Source organism: Rutilus rutilus (genome assembly GCF_951802725.1).
Source record: "Rutilus rutilus genome assembly, chromosome: 12".
Taxonomy (NCBI): domain Eukaryota; kingdom Metazoa; phylum Chordata; class Actinopteri; order Cypriniformes; family Leuciscidae; genus Rutilus; species Rutilus rutilus.
The window spans coordinates 39343494-39364984 of NC_140217.1; the positions used below are offsets into that span (position 1 = coordinate 39343494).

Below are 21491 nucleotides of genomic sequence, written 5' to 3' on the forward strand. Positions count from 1 at the left end.
TAGCTCCTTAAAGTGACACATTTCCGAATGAAACCTTACTCTGAACGATCGAGGAACATCTCCCTCATGTGTAAATCCGTTTATTTGCGGGCCACACTGTACCTGACGGGGACTTTTTCCATGTCCGGATCTTTTGCGATCACGGTTCCCACCCGCACACCCATCCGAGCATCTTCCTGAACCTCCATGATGGTGCCGGCCGGAGGGATGAAGATGGGAGGCTCATCCACATCCGACACGCTGACCCTCACGATGGTTTGGTCCCGGAAAGACCCGAGATCCTTGAAACGAGGGTCCACGTGTTTGTTTACGGCCTCTACGACCACATTATGTGTGCGTTTGCTCTCAAAGTCTAGAGGCTGGAAAGAAAGAGGCAATTAGAAACTCCTCAGGAAAGGATCAGTAACATGTTGTAACACTACATGCCTTCTGTCGTCTGATTTATAGACTTTTTAGAAAGTACAAATATTTTTAGTATAATTGTACAAACGTCCAGTGAAATCTTTACTGATTTTTTATAAAGTAAACGTAAGGATAACTTTTATGTTGTTAGTTATATTTCAAGATGAGCACTTACTTGACTGAAGCATCTTCAGTTTATTTGATTATCCATACATATTTTTTTTGAAAAATCACGAGTATCAAATATGATCATCAGGTTTTTGAGGAAGGTTTATTTGTTCATCTCTCAATCATCATTGCATTGCATTGCATTATGTTTTAAAACTACAGAGCTTTGATCATAAAACTAAGCATTTAAATATCATCTTACTAAGACATATTATTTGCAGATATTGAGTAACGACTGATATTTCTATGCATTTTACGTAAGTAGTTTGTTATAGTGTTATAAAAATCGAATTCATTTACAAGCTATCAGAATTTCATCTTACTTCTTGACCATATAAATATCAACATCTGCACGAAATTGAATATTTTTGCTCAGTTTGGGCCTCTGAATAAAATTATATTAAGAGCTCCATATTTTCACTATATCATATGAGCCATAAAAGCCTGATATATCAAATGTGAAACAAAACATAAAACACATGCAATATTTTTATTTTTTTTTAGATTTTGTCTAATGGTTAAAAAAATAAAATAAAAAAATAATCAGACTATAATTATTTTTCTATGACAGGCTTTTTTAGGGTTATAGAAAAACAATTAATATTTTTCAATATTTTTCAGTGTAAAATTTGAAGTACACCTTTGTGCATCTGTGCACATCTGTTGAATCACCGCTTGATGTTATAAAACAGTAGTTGCACTGAACATCAGAAAGCACACACACACACACACACACACACAATACGGGCACATGAAGGGCAGGACGACCTTCAGAGCGTGAAATGGCACGACTGAGAGTTCTTCCATCTACCTTTTTGATGGTGATGACGGCCTCTTGTGTGTCTCCATCGGTCGAGACCCTGAACAGCTCCCCCCCCTCCTCATCTTTGATCAGGTAACTCATATCCGTATTCTCACCCATGTCTGCATCTGTCGCGATCACCCGGCCAAGAGGCGTCCCAACTCCGGCACCCTCAGAGACCGAAAACTGATACATCTCTGTGAGGGAGACACAGGGCACAACTTTCATTTCTGTTACATTCATGGTGAGAATGCATGCATATTAGGGCTGGGAAAAACAGACGAAGAAACAACCTTTTGATGATATTTATATAATAAAACATAATAATACATATACTTTCTAAGTATGTATGTATTTGATCTAAATGAATTAAAAGCTGGATTTTCTTCAGTCACAGTAAAAATCTAGTTCATGTTTTTACTAAAAGACATTTTTCACTAAATGAACAGAAAAAAAAAATATTTTAATAATTTTCATTTTATATGCACCAATATAGCAGAAGCAAATGCTCACCAAGCTGCACTTATTTAATCAAAAATACAGTAAAAAATGAAATATTGTGAAATATTATGACAATTTAAAATAACTGGTTTTTCTGTGAAAATATTTTCAAATGTAATTTATTCCTGTGATCAAAGCTGAATTTTCAGCATCATTACTCCAGTCTTCAGTGTCACATGATCCTTCAGAAATCATCCTGATATGATGATTTGATGCTCAAGAAACATTTCTGATTATTATCAGTGTTGAAAACAGTTGTTCTGCTTCATATTTTTGTGGAAACTGTGATATTTTTGTTTCAGGATTCTTTGATGAATAAAAAGTTCAAAAGAACAGCATTTATTTGAAATAGACTATTTTGTCACAAAGAAAGAAAGAAAGTCTGCGTATGTAATCATTAAGAATCAATTACTCTGGAGAACATGAATGTGCTGTTCACACCCTGAAGCCGACTGTTACGCTGTATTTACTTTGAAGCAGTTTCAAGAACACAGCACAATGACAAACCTCATTTTAATAAGCATCTTGGCCTTACATAATGTCCATATGTAATATGTTTGAGTGCAGTATGTGTCATAGCGGAGTATAAAGATCTCGGTTTGGCCCACAACGCAAAAAGCAGCTTAATGAATTAGATGCTACAGCAAAACTGGCATAAATGAGGCTTTTGTGGAGAATGAGAGAGGAAAAAAAAGAGGAGAGTCATCGAGATATGGAGAAAAACAGACATCAGGGCATGTGAGACAGTATTACAGCGAGTCTCTTTGCTGTAATAAAGCTAATGCTGCTTTTCCTCTGGAGGAAATGGAAAGCGAGAGCGGAAGAACAGTAGAAAAGGGAAATAATACCTGAATGTGTTTCATTGCTCTTTATACGGTGTGGCTGCAAACACACACACACACACACACACACACACACACGCACGCACACGCACACTCACACACACACACACACACACACACACACACACACACACACACACACACACGTTCCAGACTAAATGTATTAAAGCATTGCCCACATGGTCAGCTCTGATGTGAGCAATGAGACAAAGTGCTTTTTATTTGTCTGAGCCACTCCACATACACTATGGGCCCTATCTTGCACCCAGCGCAATTGACTTTGTACACTTACGCATGTATCATTCCTATTTTGCACCCGACGCACAGCGGACTTTTCCCTCCACAGACGCACGTCTGTAAATTAGGGAATGAACTTGCGCTCCCGGGGGCGGTTCAGCGAAAAGAGGAGGCGTGTTCCGGCGCAAACGTTCCCTGGTGCTATTTTGCAGTTTCAGAAAACAATTCCGCCACTGACCAGGAAAAACCTCGTCTAAAGTCAGTGCGTTTCCAGTGGCGCGTTCAGATGCTATTTTAAGGACGCATGCTTGGCCATAATGTAGCGTGTGCACAACGCGCATACACTTTGCTTCTCTCATCTACACACAGACGCAGCAGTTCACATTTTTGTAAACCATACATAATTACAAAGAAAAATATTAACACACGAGGGAGATCATTGTGGTGTCCATGAAGATGTGAAAAAATAGGCACAAATCTAGCTTACACATTTACCCAAATTATTATACGCCTGTTTAACCGAAGCTAATTTGGCTGGGTTTCTCCATCCCCAATGTCACTTCTCTGTGTTTTAGATTTTAGTCATTTACCAACCCATTTTAGATTTGAGTCATTTATCCCGCCGGTATAATAGCAACAGCGCCCGAGACCCGCCCACAAAGTTACTTGCGTTTTGCGTTTGATACTTTGTTTCAGATCGTTAAAATAGGGCCCTAAAAGTCAAGCACATTGACTAGAACATATATCTGTCAATTGTATACAGTATATACCTTTGAGAATGTACTGTAACATCATTATATGATCTTTTTTTATATATATATAATTCAAGAAAATCAGGCATTATGATGCAACACTAGGAGCACAAAATTCTACATAGGTTTAGTATAATAAGATTTAGTCTACCAAACTAACACAAGCAATTTTTTTTTAAATGAAATTAATACTTTTATTCAGCTAGGATGCAATAAATTGATCAAAAGTGACTCTAAAGACATTTATTATGTTAGAACGCATTTCCTTCGAACTTTCTATTCATCAAAGAATCGAAGATATAATAAGAAAAATAATAAGAAATGCAGCAAATCATCATATTATAATGATTTCTGAAGGATCATGTGACACTGAAGACTGGAGTAATGATGCTGAAAATTCAGCTTTGATCACAGGAATAAATGACACTTTACTGTATATTCACATAGAACACAGCTATATTGAATGGTAATAATATTTCACAATATTACTGTTTTTACAGTATTTTTGTTCAAATAAATGCAGTCTTGGTGAGCAGAAGAGACTTCTTTAAAAAAAAATTGAAAAATAATCTTATCGGCCCCAAACTTTTGCACTGTAGTGTACATTCAGTTATAACATGTAACAAATATATTAAAAATGTATAATAGCGTAGAAAGTACAGCCTCACACAGATAAGATCTACCTAAAATCAACAAGCTATATTTCTAATCAGAAAATCCCTGCCAAAAAGAAGTTCTTTCAGCCAGTGGAATTATTTCGGGCTCCAAGGCTGCCAGATTTGGACAGGGGCTTGAATGGTAATGACCGAACACATACGCCTGACAGGCTCTGACCGACGGGACGTTTGATAGACCTTCAGAACTGACAGCAGAGCTTTAGCGGCGTTCACACTGACAGCCATTTACAGCAACAAAGAAGCCATTCGTTTTCAATCAGAGTCGGTCATTTGAAGGAATACAGCAACCTCGAAACTTCTGTTATCAATTACTCATCCTCACCAAGATGATCTTGGAGGCTCTTTGCAATACTGGGACTGTCAAGCTACAAACTGACAAAACAGCACCATAGAAGTGACAAAATAGCATTTATACGCTTCTGAAGTCATACACTTGCTTTGTGTGTTATGTATGCATTGTATTAGCTAGTCATGGTACATGAATTCAGGTCTGATTTGTGAACAAATCGTTCATTTGAGTTGAATGTTTTACATTATATCAATATATCCAGTTCACATAACCAGCCTAAATGATTTGTTCATGATTCAGACTGATCCAATTCTTCACTGACTCAATGAATCAGCTCATTAGAGAGAACGATTATCAATCAATAACGACTTCAATTTGGGTCATCTTTTTTTTTTTTCATGTATTTATGATAGTTTTATAGTGCTTTTGCATCTGTTTCAAAGCTGGAACATATTCAGTGTCATTCATTGTAATTGCACAAAAAAAAAAAAAAAACAGGACTAGCACATTCAAAATATCTTGTTTCTTGTTGCCTGAAGAAAGAAAGTCATACGGCTTGAGGGAGAGCGAATAATGGCAGAACTTAGTCTAGGGTGAACAAATCCTTTTAATCAACTTATATCATGGTCTGTCTGAATACTTGATTCTGATTGGCTGGAAGGTGCAATAAAACCGTTTAAAAGGTGCAAAAAATCACTGTTCTATATTAATGCACTGTTAACAAGAATTTCCTAAAGGTTGCCTCTCCATTGCTGTATATTTTTCTCCACATAAAGTGTGCAACAGTTTTATGGATAAACTGCCACAAGTGTGATTGATTATTCATAATCATAACGTTTATATGGTAGCACTTTACAATAAGGTTCTACTTGTTAACATTAGATAACTACATAATTTAACATGAACTACAATAAACAATACTCACACATCATTTAATAATAATAATAATTTTATATAACGCCTTTAAAAGTTACATTCTCAAAGCGATTTACGGGAACAAGAAACCACAGCAAGATAGATAGATAGATAGATAGATAGATAGATAGATAGATAGATAGATAGATAGATAGATAGATAGATAGATAGATAGATAGATAGATAGATAGATAGACACAATTCACTAAAATGTTTTAAGATGAAATAATGCATTTTTAAAATCAAAAGCTAGTTTATGTATTAGTTAAAGTACTGTGAACTAACATGAACAATTACATTTTTTTACAAAATATATATATTTTTTTTTTTTACAAAGCTTAATAAAAGCTTTAAAAATATATTGCTCATTGTTAGTTTATGTTAGCCAATGCATTAACTAATGTGAACACTTGAGACCTTTTACAAAAAAAATGTAAACTTTATGGCCTGGTTTCACAGACAGGGCTTAGATTAAACCAGGATTAGACCCTAGTTCAATTAGGACATTTAAGTAGCTTTTATAAACGTGCCTTAGAAAAAAATGCATTTAGTCTGGGACTAGACTAGAAACAAGGAGTATATCTTATTTGTAGGCCTGGAAATCACAACTTTAAAATTCCAAGGCCATTTTCCTCAGAGCCATCATAAAATGTGATGGAGGACAGAGCTGAGAGACATAAACTGGACTCTAAGGACAAGGCTGGCGGCATGCGGCTGACTGACATCACACACTCACTTTGAGGGAAGCGTGGAGGGTTGTCATTAACATCCGTGATCACTATGGTCACAGTGGTAGAACCAGAGAGACCACCCATTTGGCCCGCCATATCCGTTGCCTTGACAACCAGCTCATAACGGTCCTGCGTCTCCCGATCGAGATCCGCCACGGCTGTCCGGATCACTCCTGAAGCCAGAGGAAAGAAGAAGAGAGAGAGAGGCTGGGTAAATGGGTGTTGAAAAGGTCACACGAGCAACGTTACGTGCTTAAAGCCACTAGTTCTTCTTCTTTTGCTTTCAGCATTATCTTCAGTTTAAAGAAAATGTTATGCAATTTAACGTGCTGTTTGGTGATTTTAAATATCGACAGCGTTTCTCAGAAATCACTTACTACACCTTTAACCAGTGATTAACGTTCTTCTTCTTCTTAAAAAAAAAAACAACAAATATTGACATTATTTAATAAACAAGTGCAACTTTATCCTTAAATCTTCATGAACCACCCGCATTTTTTAACTAAAACTGTTCAGTGAAATAAAGCTGAAATAAAATCAAATATAAATGTAGCCTTGGCAACTAACTTCAATAAAATAAGTACTAAAATAACCTAAACATAAACACAAATAAACAAATAAAGCTAAAAAAAAAAAAAGCCTTTTTTCAAGATTTATGCATTTCATTTAATAGTAAATTTCCATCAAACTGAATTGAATAATCCTTACGTATATTTATGTGATTCATATTCGTAATTTTTTTTTTTAAGTTTACATTTAAGTTTAAGATTATACAAAATGTTTTATTTAGCTCAATTTTTTTTTTTTTTTTTTTACTAATTTAATAATTTGCAAGGATTATTCAATTCAATTCAATTCAATTTTGTGTGTAAATTCAAATGCGTAAATCTTGTGTGTAAATAGAAATCTTAAAAAAATAATCAAATTTGGTCAAATTACCGAAGCTGAAATTAAAATTAAAATTAAAACTGAAGATTTAAAATACTAATGAATGCTATAGTAGAAGGCTATATAAATAACACAAAAATTTGGCAAATTAGAAAAGTTGCCATAACAACTAACTCAAATTATATAATCTTAAATTGAAGTACTAAAATTACTAAAACTGAAATACAAATAAAGCTAAATAGAGATATAAAAAAAATCTAATAATAAAAATGACAACAAAATGACTAAAACTTAAGCTAAAATTAAAAAGAAAACAGAAAATATAAAAAGCCAATACAAATAAATGATATTAAATAATACTAAAATAATTTTTAGCTACATGAGATACAAATAAAGAGGCAACTGTCTGACAATTTGAAGTGTTCACACAGATTATATATATATATATATAAAATAATCAACCAAAATATTTTATAAAAAAAACATTCCGTAAAGTTCATCGGACTGCATTTCTAACCGGTGGTTCTGTGTAGAAATAATTATAGATTAGTGCAGATAGAACAAGCTACTCTTATCAACATAGATTAATCATCACAAAGCTCTGATGGGGATTTCAGCGGGTCTTTAATGTAGATGTAAGATCCTGGCTGATGAAATCTTTCACTCATCTTTACTGTAAACCGTGTCCTGCGGTTTGAGTGACAGTGATTTTTAGTGGCTTGTCATATTTCATGTCAAATTCGCCGCATCCAGTCGAGCTCCTGTGACATCAGGACAGAAGAGAGAGCGAGGAAAGGTTATACGCAACAGGTTGTGCTTATCTTTCGCCACCATTCTTGGGGGGAAAAAAGGCGAATTTTGATTTTTCTTCGATCTGAAATGGACCAACGCAGCAGGAGTGTCAGGCTGGCGTGTGTCCTTTACCATTCTCATAATTTCCATGCCTGAGTCGAACCAATGCCATGGCAACAAAGGATAATTGCAGTCCTTCAGAGTAACACACAGTGACATTGTCTTTATTTCATTCCCAAAATATCTTGATTCCAGGACCAGTGTTCCTACAGGAGAAAAGTGGTTTACAGACTTTGAATGACTGGTTTTGGATGTCCTATAATATAATATAATATAATATAATATAATATAATATAATATAATATAATATAATATAATATAATATAATATAATATAATTTTCATATTATATTATTGTATTATGCATTAGAAAAACAATGCAGGACCAATATAAACAGGAATAGTTTTTACATTTTTGTTAAAAAAAAGCACATAACAAACATAACATTTAATTAATTTCATATTATATTATTATATATTATGCATTAAAAAACAATGCAAAAAATAGGACCAATATCTCAAATGTAAATAAAAAAAATAAAAAAAATAAAAAAAATTATACAAAAACATAAACTAACATTTTAATATAATATAATTTTATATGTATTTTTATATTATAGTTTATTTAGCATTGAATATATATAAATATGATGATATATGATGTGATGAAAACAATGTCACAATGCAAAAAAACACACACACAAATAATTTTTTATTTTTTAATAATAATAATAATAAATAAAAAAAATATATATAAATAAATATAAGAAAGTACAATAAATATTACCATCTAAAAAGTAAAACTGTGCATTTGAGAGGAAGTGTGCTTGAATTTTCAGTCACAATGGAAAAAGAATCTTAATGGCTAAAAAAATATGGGTTGAAAAATGACCCAGACATGTTTTCATGCTCCAAACAACACTATTCTGAAACATTCTGAACATAAGATAATAAAAAGGTGCTGTGTTTCTGTAGTCAACAACGAAAAAAAAGAAGAAAAAAACATAAACCATGGCACTCCTTGTGAGTTTGTGCAACAAACAAACGCTCGTCTGGCGGCCTGTGTCAGTTTCTTTGCTTTGTTTCTATCTGCATTTCTTCCTCTCTCTCTCTCTCTCTCTCTCTCTCTCTCTCTCTCTCTCTCTCGTGTCACACCGCTGAGGAACTCTGCATTCCCAGTGAGGAACCGCTAGCCATCGGCAATGTTTGTGTGGAAGAGTACATCTGTGCAAAGAGCTCGCTGCTAAAGATACGTGTGCTGCTTTTAAGAGTCCAGAGCATAATTCTCTCTTTCTCTCTTCAACCACATAAAGCTGCTGACCTGAGGTCAGATCCATTACAAGTACAGTCTGAAGTTGAGCCAATGCAAAGCACTCCACCTGAAAGACTTTTGAAGGAAACATGGAGTTCTGGCTAGATTAGGGTCAGGCATCGGGCAGGATGAACACAAATGAGATCGCCTTAATATCTCAACTGTTTCAATGAAAGCAAATGGAGAAGTCTACTGCTCCTCGGATGTTTTTCCTGGTAAAAAGACCACAGTAATCTCTCTTGTTTCTCTTCTAGATGCCAACAACGCTCAGAATTAAGTCTGCAATCCGAGTCAGAGATCTGGCACATTTCTCATCAAATTCTTCCACGATCAAGCTGCTATCCAGATTCATTTTATAGCTCTATATTCTTAGTTTCTCTCAACGATGGTCTCAATCATGTGTATTGTTCTGGAAAGACATGTAAAAAAATATTTTTGGAGACTTAATGAGCTTTGAAAGAGCATTAAAATCTCCCTCTGGAGTTTCAAACTTGTAAAATGAAGCAAATATTATCGAAATACGCTTTACAATTTCAGTCTTTCCACTTCAAAATTTCACATTTATTTAATGTGTGACTCGCCATTTCTTTGTAATTATTTGTGCAATTTACCAGCAATTTCTGAGAGAAAATTGCTCAAAGTAAATCCTCAGCGTAGAGATCTTTTCCATATCCTGGTAATTTCGGGGCAGCAAGAGGTTGAAAAGCTCCTCTCATTTGAGAAAATTGCAGAAGCAAATGAGAATATCATCAAACGGCTCGAACATGTGGAGAACATGAGATAAGAAACCGTAGTTCAAAAACACCGGATCTAATAAATTGATATTAATATCAATCTCCTCAAATAGCCTTTTTGTATACCCCGTGTCAAAGACTAAATGCCCCGTCCAGGGATTATAACGCCGGTTTTCTGGAGGTTCAGAGAAAGAAACGAGGTCAAAACACGCAGCTCATCTTCTTCCAGCTCATCTAACTGTCCTCAGATCAGTAGGAAGGAGCGTGCGAAAAGTCCAGCGGTTAACGTGGCACAAGCCAAGCCATTTATCATCCGGTGCTCTAAGGTCTCGTGCCCGCCGGCCCGAAAAAGAAATCATTAAAAGTTTAGTGCTAGTTCCCCGGGGATGAACGCAGGCAAAACACACGCTGAGATATTCCCGGGAGATTCCAGTGATGACGGCCAGTTCATGTTTACTTACACCGCTGCATATAGCTCCACCAAAACCTCACGCCAGCAGAAAAACATTCTGATGCTACACTCTTTATAATTATTTCATGCGAGGAAACTGAAAATATTTTTCACAGCATTCAAAAACACACTCATTTATAATAAATGAAAAGGTGTAAAACAAGATGGCGTTCAAAGGCTTGCATGGGGTCAATATGATTTTTTTTTTAAAGTTATTTATAATTATTAATTATTCAGCAAGGATCCATTAAACGGATCAAAAGGGATCAAAATAATATAAAATATATTAAAATAGAAAACTTTACATTTTAAATTGTAAAAAACTATCGGGCCATAAAAAGTCACAGCTTTTCAAAAGTTTCGGGTCACTCAGAAAGGAAGTGTTAGTAAAGACATTTACAGTATAATGTTAAAAAAGGGAAGATTTATATTGCAAATATAACCGTTTTCAACATGGATAATAATCATAAATGTTTGTTGAGCATCAAATCATCATATTATTAGAATGATTTCTGAAGGATCATGTGACACTGAAGACTGGAGTGATGATGCTGAAAATTCAGCTTTGGTTACAGGAATAAAATGCATTTTTACAATAATACAATAGAAATAATTGTATTTTAGTGCCTTTGTAAGCATAAGAGACACCAAACTTTTGAACAGTAGCATATGATTAGGGTGACCATATTCCAGGACATGTCCGGCCGGGATTTCGAGATCGCCCAAAATATCCGGGATACGGCTTTTGCTTTCTTGTCACCATTCATTTTGTTTACATGCACACTTTTTGATTCAGTAGTACTGAATTAATTCCGATTGGTGAATCTGAATGTAGTGTTTACATGAACGCTAAACAAGTGATCGGTTGATGTGCGTTTTAGCATTGCTAAGAAAATTCCTGTGTTTTCGTCTCGATCGGGATCCGTACGAAGCAGAATGCATGACCTGCAAAGCTGGCACGTATGTGTCAGTGTCAAATAACGTAATAATGTAAACATAATGAATGGTGACTGTAGAAAGCAAAAGCCGAATCCCGGCCATTTTGGGCGATCTCGAAATCCTGGCCAGACATGTCCTGGTTAAACAGGACGTATGGTCACCCTACATATGATATATTTTTCTCTTTACTTTCTCCATAAGGAATACAACAAAACAACTTCAATAAAGAGAAAGATCTAACTTGAGGATTCTAGGAATCTAGCTATTTCATTTTTAAAAATAAATAAATAAATAAGAAATGTATGTATTAACTGATGCCATCACTCATGTAATACATCAATGCTAAAAATCTAATTATCTGTGCATCTTTCTTCTTCCTGAACCCTGTTGCACTCTATATTTCTACTAAGAACAAAATTTCACTCAACAGACAATTTGCTACATGTCTAGGAACTCTTTTTTGGCAAACCTCAGTGCTGGTGCACTTACAAACACCTTGGAAAATAAGCTACACTAAATTATAGTACAAGCAGCAGAAAACTATTTCTACTAGAATGACTGTCTGTCTGATGGCTTAAAATCAGTGGGCAATTCACTAGAATGACAAAAAACTAATTTAGTCAACAACTGAAGAGTTGTATTTTACAGTTTCTGAAAGTGAGAGGAAGTCATCGTGCAAAACTTGACACCGTGATGTTTGCATGCAAATGCGCCAATTAAAAGTAGTATCCAATTTGTGGATGACATGCAAAAGGCTTTTGACATGATTATATATGCTCCCATTTATAAGAAATGATTATGTAGAGAACAAATTGATGTGCTTACCGGTTTGTCGGTCAACAGTAAAGAATCTCTCTCCGTCCAGGACGCTGTAAACGATCCGAGCGCTGCTTCCGTAGGTCGGGTCATCCGCGTCCGAGGCCATGACCTTCATCACCGACGTCCCTGTATTCAACACATCAGTTGTTTTACGTTAGATTGTTGTTTCATCAAGTAAAACAATATTTTCATAGACCTCATTTCCATCAAGTTGTAAGCGTTTCCACAGCATTTAGCTGTTCTTTAAGTCAATTTATTCAATGCATTTCCTGAGCCAATTGTGCGCATCTCAACAGCCTCCTGGCTCCCGATACAAAGCACATATTTACATTTAGTCACACGTTTTAACTAAAGCAAAGCCTGCAGCCTATAAAACTTAATGGACCTTATTCCTGAGGGGGAAATGCAATCTTCTCGCACGAAAGGCCCGGAAAACGAAGACGGGGAGAAGATAAGGCACACAGAGTTTAAAGGAGGAGTGTTCAGCCTCATGTCATTCCAAACCTGTACGATTCTCTCTTTTCGGTGGAACACAAAAGGAGAATTTCGCAGGAATCTCTAACAAAGCTCTTTTATCTACAACAATTGCTTATAGTGACCATGTCTGTCGAGCTACAAAAGGGACAAAAAAGTCTTCTGAAGGGATGTGATACCTGTGTGCAAGGAAGAGACTGAAATCTGCTGGTATTCCCTGAAAAATCTGAATGTGAACGGAAATAAGATGTCAGAATTTCATGGAACATCATCAGTGAATAAAGACTTGAATTTAAAATGGTCCAGTACGTCAGAAAGTGAACGCTCGTCCAGTGTAGACAGCGTCAGTCATTATAATGGCTTTTGACGCGACACTCAAACGGCAGCTGTTAAGTGACTGAACGCCAATGGTGCGATGATGTATAACTATTCGTCGAAGTCTTGATCTGGAGGCGGGGATATGCAAATGTATTTGCCTGTGTGACGTCGCAGATCACGCAATATCCAAACAAGCAGTTTTAGGAGCTTGATTAAATAAAGGCAACGGCTATTTATTTACACTAAGTGAAAATAGCATATTTTCTGAGCGATATCTGCTAGTTACACCAAAGTAGCAATAGATTCTATTTACACTAGGTGAAAATAGCGGTAGATTATATTCACACTATGTAAAAATAGCAGTATTTTCTTTGCAATAAGTGTAAATAGTAATTAGAAGCGATTTATACTTATAAATAGTGGCAGATTTGCACCCCAGTGTTGTTGTACATAAAACGATATGCGATAATAACATAGATTGCAAATGATTATATTTATTAAAATGATTAAATGGATGCCACGTTATTGGGACAATAGCCGCTTTCCGACCAAGTAGTTACAGGAACTTAGTTCTAGGAACTGTCCACTTCTAAACAGTTCTAAGAACTACTCTCCTCTAACTACTACTCTTGCGTTCGCACTGGCCAAGTGGCCATAGAAACTGGTAGGAGGGGTAAGGGCGTGACGCAAGCACGGTGACTTTTATTTTGACGGCGCAACTGACTTTTATTTTGGCGGCGCTGAGAACGCCAGAGAAAAAGATTGCTCGCATTCTCTGTGTTTATTAGTTAGCGATCTGTCTAACAGTACTGTTTAATATGTTATTAGATAGAACTGTTATAGAAAGTAGACAGTATATGAAAAAAAGGTTATTAGCCTATCTGTTGCTAGCTGGGCAGATGAACATAATCATGTTTGGCTTGGTCCCCTCAAAGTTGCGTTGGATTTTCTCTTCAGCATAAAGGTTTAGAGACCCATCTATCACTGTTTTCCATGTTTGTATCTAGTTTCTGGAGTAAATATAGGCTATAATCTGTGTGTTTACATTCTAGCTGTTTTAAAAAATGGCGGGTGCTGGTGCTCCGCGTGCGTTCGGTCAATCAGCGTACACTAACGTCACGGGTAGTTCCTATAGTGCTGGTTTAGACCCTACTCTGAAGTAGGACCTAAATTAGTTCCTCCAAATGGAGTTCCTAGAACTAAAATCGTTCCTAGTTCCTGCGGTGCGAACACGCCGACATCCGGGTACTTTAGCCAATAGTTCTAGGAACTGTGAAAAGGTTCCTCCGGTCGGAAAGCGGCTAATAACGCCTTCCCTACACTAACCCCTAAACGATAAACACTATTGTTAAAAACTCTTTTTTTCCACTTTTCGAAGATTTTCTTCATTTTTATTGAAAATAAATGCCTTTCCGAACTGCGTCAAAACTTTCTGCCACACGCCTTACAGCTACAGTATTGCTGCTGTTGACAATCTAGTGTCTTACGCTTTTTGTCTGGCCCAACCAGACGTCAGTGGGCGGAGTTAGTGCAAATAGACACTCCGTTAAAGAAATGTTTTGTTTATAACGAGGAGGACGTTTTAAGCTCTGAAACTCAGGATGTTTTACTGGTACAAAGACCTCTTATACGCATGTCAAAAGATCAAGGCAAATTTGATTTCTCACGTCATGACGCTTTATATACTGAAACATTATTTTCAGCAAACAGGTCTGAAACATCAAGGTGAGTAAATGATGACAGAATATAGATTTTTATTCTAATTATTCCTTTAAGAGACTCTTCAGTGCTCGGCGACTGCACATGTAGTGAAGAAACGGCGCTCAAGGACAACTCCAGCACCTTTATCCAGGCCGATCGGTCTGCAGGTAATTGGTGACAGCTGGTGGTGTCCACTAAAGGTCATGGTTGCAGTCTCTCACGGAGGCCTGTCACGATACTGTCCGGACACATAATAGGCCTATGCTAATTAGGTTAATTAACAGGAAGTGTCAAAATCTCGTTTGTCTTCAGTCACAAAAGCCGCCTCCCATGAGGGCTTACAGAAAAGGACAATGTTTTATCATTAAAGCTAACCACTTTCACCGAAGCCAAACACCCCGATCGGTATCAGTCTGATAGCTTTTCGCTTTCTCTAACCTTCCATCCGTTTCGCGGCCTGAGCCGTGGCGTGAACAGAAGCAAACATCAAACGCTCGGGTAAAACTCGCAGGGTATTCTTACACATTTGCTGTTTTCTGTGTACGGCCACTCTTTCAAGTTCAGTTTTGTTTATAGCACTCTATTTTGCCTAATGGGGCTGTGGAGGCAAAGCTACCGCGAGGAAGATTTGCTGGTGTATCAAGAAAAAAGTCTTTGCGTATCGCCATTCAGAACAACAAACAACTGCCAACCATTTTCAGAAAAAAATGATTAAAAAAAACACGCTTTCATAGCGATCTTCAAAAGATCACGGACGCCTACTCTGCTCTAGGATAACTTTGAAAACCGTTTGCATTGCATTAAAAAACCTGACTGTAAGATAGCATTTCTCTTGTTAACTGGGAGTTGAGATGCAGAAGCCATTTCCTTTCATGGGATTACTTACTTATCTTAATTTTCCACAGGTAATAATCAGCATGAAGCTGTCCGACGGCCCTCCCTGAGTCTAGTAATGCCACTAGTGAAAAACTATATAAATGCAAATGCTATTTTATTGTGTTTACACTCAAACAGGATGAGCAAGCTCGAGCAACGTCTCTTATTAATGCACAGCCTCGGATTCACTAACAGGTCATTAGATCTTGGTTTATGAGTCCTGCGGTGGCTCCTGGGAACGCATAAAAGGAAAACACACTTGAGAAGTTTGAGACATACACAATTATATTACTGGAAACTATTTACCACCATCAGCCGAAGAAAAAAAGCATTCAACCTTGATGCATTAACAAAAGTGTGCATGATTTGATTTTAACATGAACTGTAAAAAATAAAGGTTCTTTACCTTTAGTAAGTCCCTCTGCAGTCAATAACTGTATCCCTATGATAATGACATATTGAAATGTTTTTTGTTTTTTGTTTTTTTCTGTGAAAATAATTTCTTCATTCTTTAAATAGCTTGAATGTAACTCTACACCAATGGTTCATTAGTATATGTGGATATATGAATATGCAAATTAGTCTCCGCCTCCACTCTCTCACAGCAGCTCGGATTACGATACACTCGGACTGTAGTAAACACTATGGTTTTATACAGCCATATATGTTTGAACCCAAATCTGATTCAGAAGAAGGAGAGAAAGAGCGAATTATACAGGTAGGAAAACAAGAGCACACTCAGTTGATACTGTAATAATATCATATTGACGAAATGGATTTGGCAAACACTCCTGTGCATATTTGTGTTTGCGCTCTGGAGAATATCAATGTTTCTATTTACCACATGTTTTTGCAGCGGTGAGCAATGTAGCCAATCACAGACATGTTTGTTGATCTCTTGAATGCAGTGACCAATCAGACGTGTTTAATTTAGTCAGAATCCACGCACGTTCTGCATGCTTTTGCTCATTAACAAAGTGTAGGCATTATGTTAATAAGAGATTCTTTGTGCAATGTAGATTATTGATTATAAGAGAACTTTGTGAGAACTTTTAGTGATTGTAAGCTGTATTTGCAAGTTTATAGGCTACAATCCATTCAGAATTTGAATAAAAGTCGACACACAACGGTAACTGATATGATTATCCTTTGTCTTTACTATATCAAACAGCTAATAATGTGTTGCTGATATTACACAAACCACATTTCCGTTCTCCATCTCAGATTTAGACAGTTGCCTTCTAACAATCAGCATCCTTAGAAATAATGATAGAAAAAGCCCCGCCTCACACGTTAACCGGATTGGTTACATATTTATGACGGTAGGGAACAGGGGTGGTTTCAAAACCGTGTTTTATGGCATCGTATAAAGTATAACATTACCATCCAATACCATGGTACTGCACTTTTTTGCAAGTGTGGTCTGCTTCATTTCCAAAACATTAAAGGTTTCAAGCCTGAGATAAGGAAAAGGCTGCTCGGGAGTGTAATAGTAATGTGTTTGTGCTCTCTGTGTGTTCTACCAAGTGTAAATATTGCTCCAGAAGTAGATGGAAGGGGAAAAAGTGCATGTTTGCAGCCCTTGATCCAGCTCTTCACAGTTATAACCCACACATGCACGCGCACACACACACACATGTTGTGTTTTCATGTTTTATGAGGACTTTCCAAAGACATAATGGTTTTTATACAGTACACACTGTATATTCTCCTACCCATCACACTAAACTTTCTGCATTTTTACATTTTCAAAAAGCATCACTGAGTCTGATTTATAAGCTGTTTTCCTCATGGGGACCAAAAGATTTCAGGATTTGGGATATTGCCATCTTTGTGGGGGGACACACACTACTGTATATAGCATCCTGCAAGAGTGGACTGGGAATTCAATATGTGCAACCTTTATTTAATATTTACTTATTCGTTCATTTATTCATTTACTAAAATAGCTTCAAAAGGACAGCAAAGCAAACGCTAAGAAAACTAATCTAAAATAGCCTAACAAATGTCATGTGTGAGAGAAAAAAAAAGATAAAAATACATGCAGAGTTTTAGCAACAGATTATTCTCTGCTATCGGTTACAGATGCAGTAGCGATCCTTCATCATAGAGGAAAGATTCTTTTTCTTTGCGCTGAAGAAAAATAACTAGACATGTGATGAGAAATATTTGAGTTCATGTTGAGACTTCTGACTCTTACAGACTTTAGTATCTTGGCAAAAATGAGCAACGTTTGAAAAAATTGTTGAGATCTCTTGTGAAACTCTAAAGTAGTCTTTTTCTCAGGAGAATATATGCAGCATTTGTATATATATATATATATATATATATATATATATATATATATATATATATATATATATATATATATAGTACCAGCTTTTGAAAGAATAGTAATGCTTTTGAAAGAAGTCTCTTATGCTCATCAAGCCTGCAGTTAAAAAAAAAAAAAAAAAAAAAAAAAAAAAAACAGTAATATTATGAAATATTATTACAATTTAAAATAATGGTTCTCTTTTTTAATATACTTTAAAATGTAATTTATTTTTGTGATGCAAAGCTGAATTTTCATCAGCAAGTACTCCAGTCTTTGGTGTCTTATGATCCTTCAGAAATCATTCTAATATGCTGATTTATGATCAATGTTGGAAACAGTTGTGCTGCTTAATATTTTTTTTATAACCTGAGATACTTTTTTCAGGATTATTTGATGAATAAAAAGTTAAAAAGAACTGTATTTATTTAGAATAGAAATCTTTTGTAACAATATACACTACCGTTCAAAAGTTTGGGAACAATAACTATTTTTTTTTTAAAGAAATTAGTACTTTAATTCAACAAGAATGTGTTAAATTGATAAAAGGTGATGGTAACGATTTATATTGTTAGAAATGTTTTTATTTTGAATAAATGCTGTTTTTATGAATAAATGCTGTTAACGTTTTACTCATCAATGAATCCTGAAAAAAGTATTCCAAAAAAATATATTAAACAGCACAACTGTTTCCATCATTGATAATAACTGAGTATCAAATCATCATATTAGAATGATTTCTGAAGGATCATAAGACACCAAAGACTGGAGTACTTGCTGATGAAAATTCAGCTTTGCATCACAAAAATAAATTACATTTTAAAATATAGTAAAAAAGAGAACCATTATTTTAAATTGTAATAATATTTCATAATATTACTGTTTTTTTTTTTTTTTTTTTTTTTTTTTTAACTGCAGGATTGATGAGCAGAAGAGACTTCTTTCAAAAGCATTAAAAATAGTAGTGTTTCCAAACTTTTGACTGGTACTGTATATATATAGCATTTAGAATTTCTTTATGAATACATCTATATCTGAAATACAGCTGTATTCATGAACAAATGCTATAATAATTAGTGATTAACTAATTACTGTGTGCTGTGCATGTGTCTAAAATAAAGTCTTTATTATGCTAAACTTAAACAGTTACACAGTCATGAATATTTACAGCTCTCATCTGCAAAAATGTCTTTAATTACCCCTTTAATTTCTACATACAGTAAAATGAAATATGAAACATTGAGTAAAAGGGTGTTGATGTAAAAATTATATTTTGCAAAACAAAACAACACTTATTGGTATTAAAAACAAGCTTCATTTGCTTTTGTGACATTCTTTTCCTAACAATTAAGCACATTAATTAGTCAATTGTCAGTAGCTGATTCAATTAGTATGCTGGTTTTAATTAAAAAACAACATTGAGTCTTGGCAAGATGGGTTTTTTTGTGACTGTATTACATTTACAGTAACCCTAATCCTAAAAGATGTCCTAGTGCAACAAATATAAAATAATAAGCCATGAGAATCCGTGCATTGCAGTGACTTTACGTGAAGCACTGCGGTGAAATCTGACCTGAACATTTCCCAGCGTGATTCACTCCTTGACCAGCGACTCCAGCGAGTGTTTCTATGAGAAGGAAAGCGCTCAGCCCTAGGAAGTAATCACACGTACAGCACTAGAGTTCAGCAGACGTGCCCTTCACCCGCAGCATCCTCCACCTCTTGCTCATATTTGCAGAGCGAGACACGAGGTGTGTGTGTGTGTGTGTGTGTGTGTGTGTGTGTGTGTGTGTGTGTGGATTAAACAGGGCTTGTGTAGAGCAGGCCGGGCCGGATTGTTCTCCTCGGGTAGAGTCTCCACACATACAAGCCTAGATCGGCACAATCATAAAATATAGAACAAACAATAAGCTGATGTGGAACCTCTCCATATGATTCCCACAGTGGACACCTCTGGTCAAGAGACTTATCTCGGGGTGGGAGTGAGATTAACCCACTAGGTGATCTTCGATCAGATGTCATCCGTATGAAAATCTACAATCCAGAAGGTTTGAGATGAAGAGCTGTTCATGGAAGAGCCAAGGGAAGCATGAGCACTCTGCCATACCAAAAGCAGAGTAAACAGCCAATGAAAAATGCATACGCAAAGGACGCGAACCTCTAAAGTAAAATTAAATTGAATGTGCTCGGCCTTATGGAAGACTGCGTGGGAAGCTTCTGCCTCCTCATCCCTCGCTGATGGTAAGATGTATGCATAAATGCACTTGAGTCATCCCTGCTATGGAATGCATTTACATGTAGTCATATATATATATTTTAATATATTGGATAAAATATTAAACTCATGTAATTTAGTCACCAACTTTTGCATTGAAAACCTGACAATTTTTTTTTTTTTATATATATATATATTTTTTTTTTTGTATGTGTCAGCAGTAAAATTAGGGTAATATTGTGCTGCAAAATACAAATGACACACACACACACACACACACACACACACACACACACACACAAAACCCCGTAATAGTCTTAAAATAGACTTAATTTCCTTTGTAACAGTGCATTTTCAGTCAAGCACATTAATCACCCAATTGGCAACAGCTGATTTAATTATTATGCATTATTGTAGTTTGTTGGTTTAAATATATATATATATATATATATATATATATATATATATATATATATATATATATATATATATATATATATATATATATATATATTATTATTTTTTTTTTTCAATGACTGTATTTCAACAAAGGAACTAAACAGTAAGTCAAGAGGCTGTGCATTACAGTGGCTTTACATTAACAAAATATTTTTTATCTATTTTTTTCAGTCTTTTATCAAAATGTTTGACATTACTTTTGTAAAATCCCAGTTTATTGCTGACATCATCCCCCAATAAGTGACAATTTCTGTGAGAAATCAACTGCACAAACATCAGTAAGCATCAATGGATTTGATGAATTAGTTGGTTTGTATCTCTCTAAAACCTTCTTTCCTGTCAGATAAAATAACATAAATCGGTACAATACTTCATTAATAAAATATGAAAGTTAATTTGACATCCTCATGTAATCTAACTGTCAATCCCTCACTGAGCAATGACTGAATCTTAAACGAACACACCGACTTTTTGGGAAGCACTGACCAAGTAGCAGTGCTTCGCCTTCTGAGAATATATTTCCCAGTATGTATACGGTTAGAAGATGGCTGTGTCTCATGTGACCTTGTTATTTGTACACACTGTGACTCTACAGATCACAACATGTAAATAGGAAAATGTTGGCGTTATTTTGTCACTTATTGGGAGCAGTATGCTAGCTGGAGCCGTTTACCTCCAGTCTTTGTGCTAAGCTAGGCTAGCTGTGGGTGCGTCAGACAGAGTTACGGCACGCGCGGAGATGAGAAGGGTATGTAACTCTGGGGGATACGGTGAATAAGCTAAAGTCCCAAAAAGTCGGCGTCTTCCTTTAAGCTCTCACCATC

At 35.7% G+C, this 21491-nt stretch overlaps 1 protein-coding gene across 2 annotated transcripts in view; it reads right to left on the reverse strand.

Annotated features, from left to right (window-relative positions):
- Positions 1-21491, reverse strand: part of cdh22 (cadherin 22) — a 201720-nt gene that overhangs the window by 53253 nt on the left and 126976 nt on the right. For both annotated transcript variants that reach the window (XM_084425678.1, XM_084425677.1), the window contains 4 exons: positions 12317-12436; positions 6322-6489; positions 1382-1569; positions 103-359 (listed from right to left, as the gene is read on the reverse strand). In XM_084425678.1, the coding sequence (XP_084281804.1) occupies positions 103-359; positions 1382-1569; positions 6322-6489; positions 12317-12436 (733 nt within the window). The remainder of the gene's footprint in view (positions 1-102; positions 360-1381; positions 1570-6321; positions 6490-12316; positions 12437-21491) is intronic.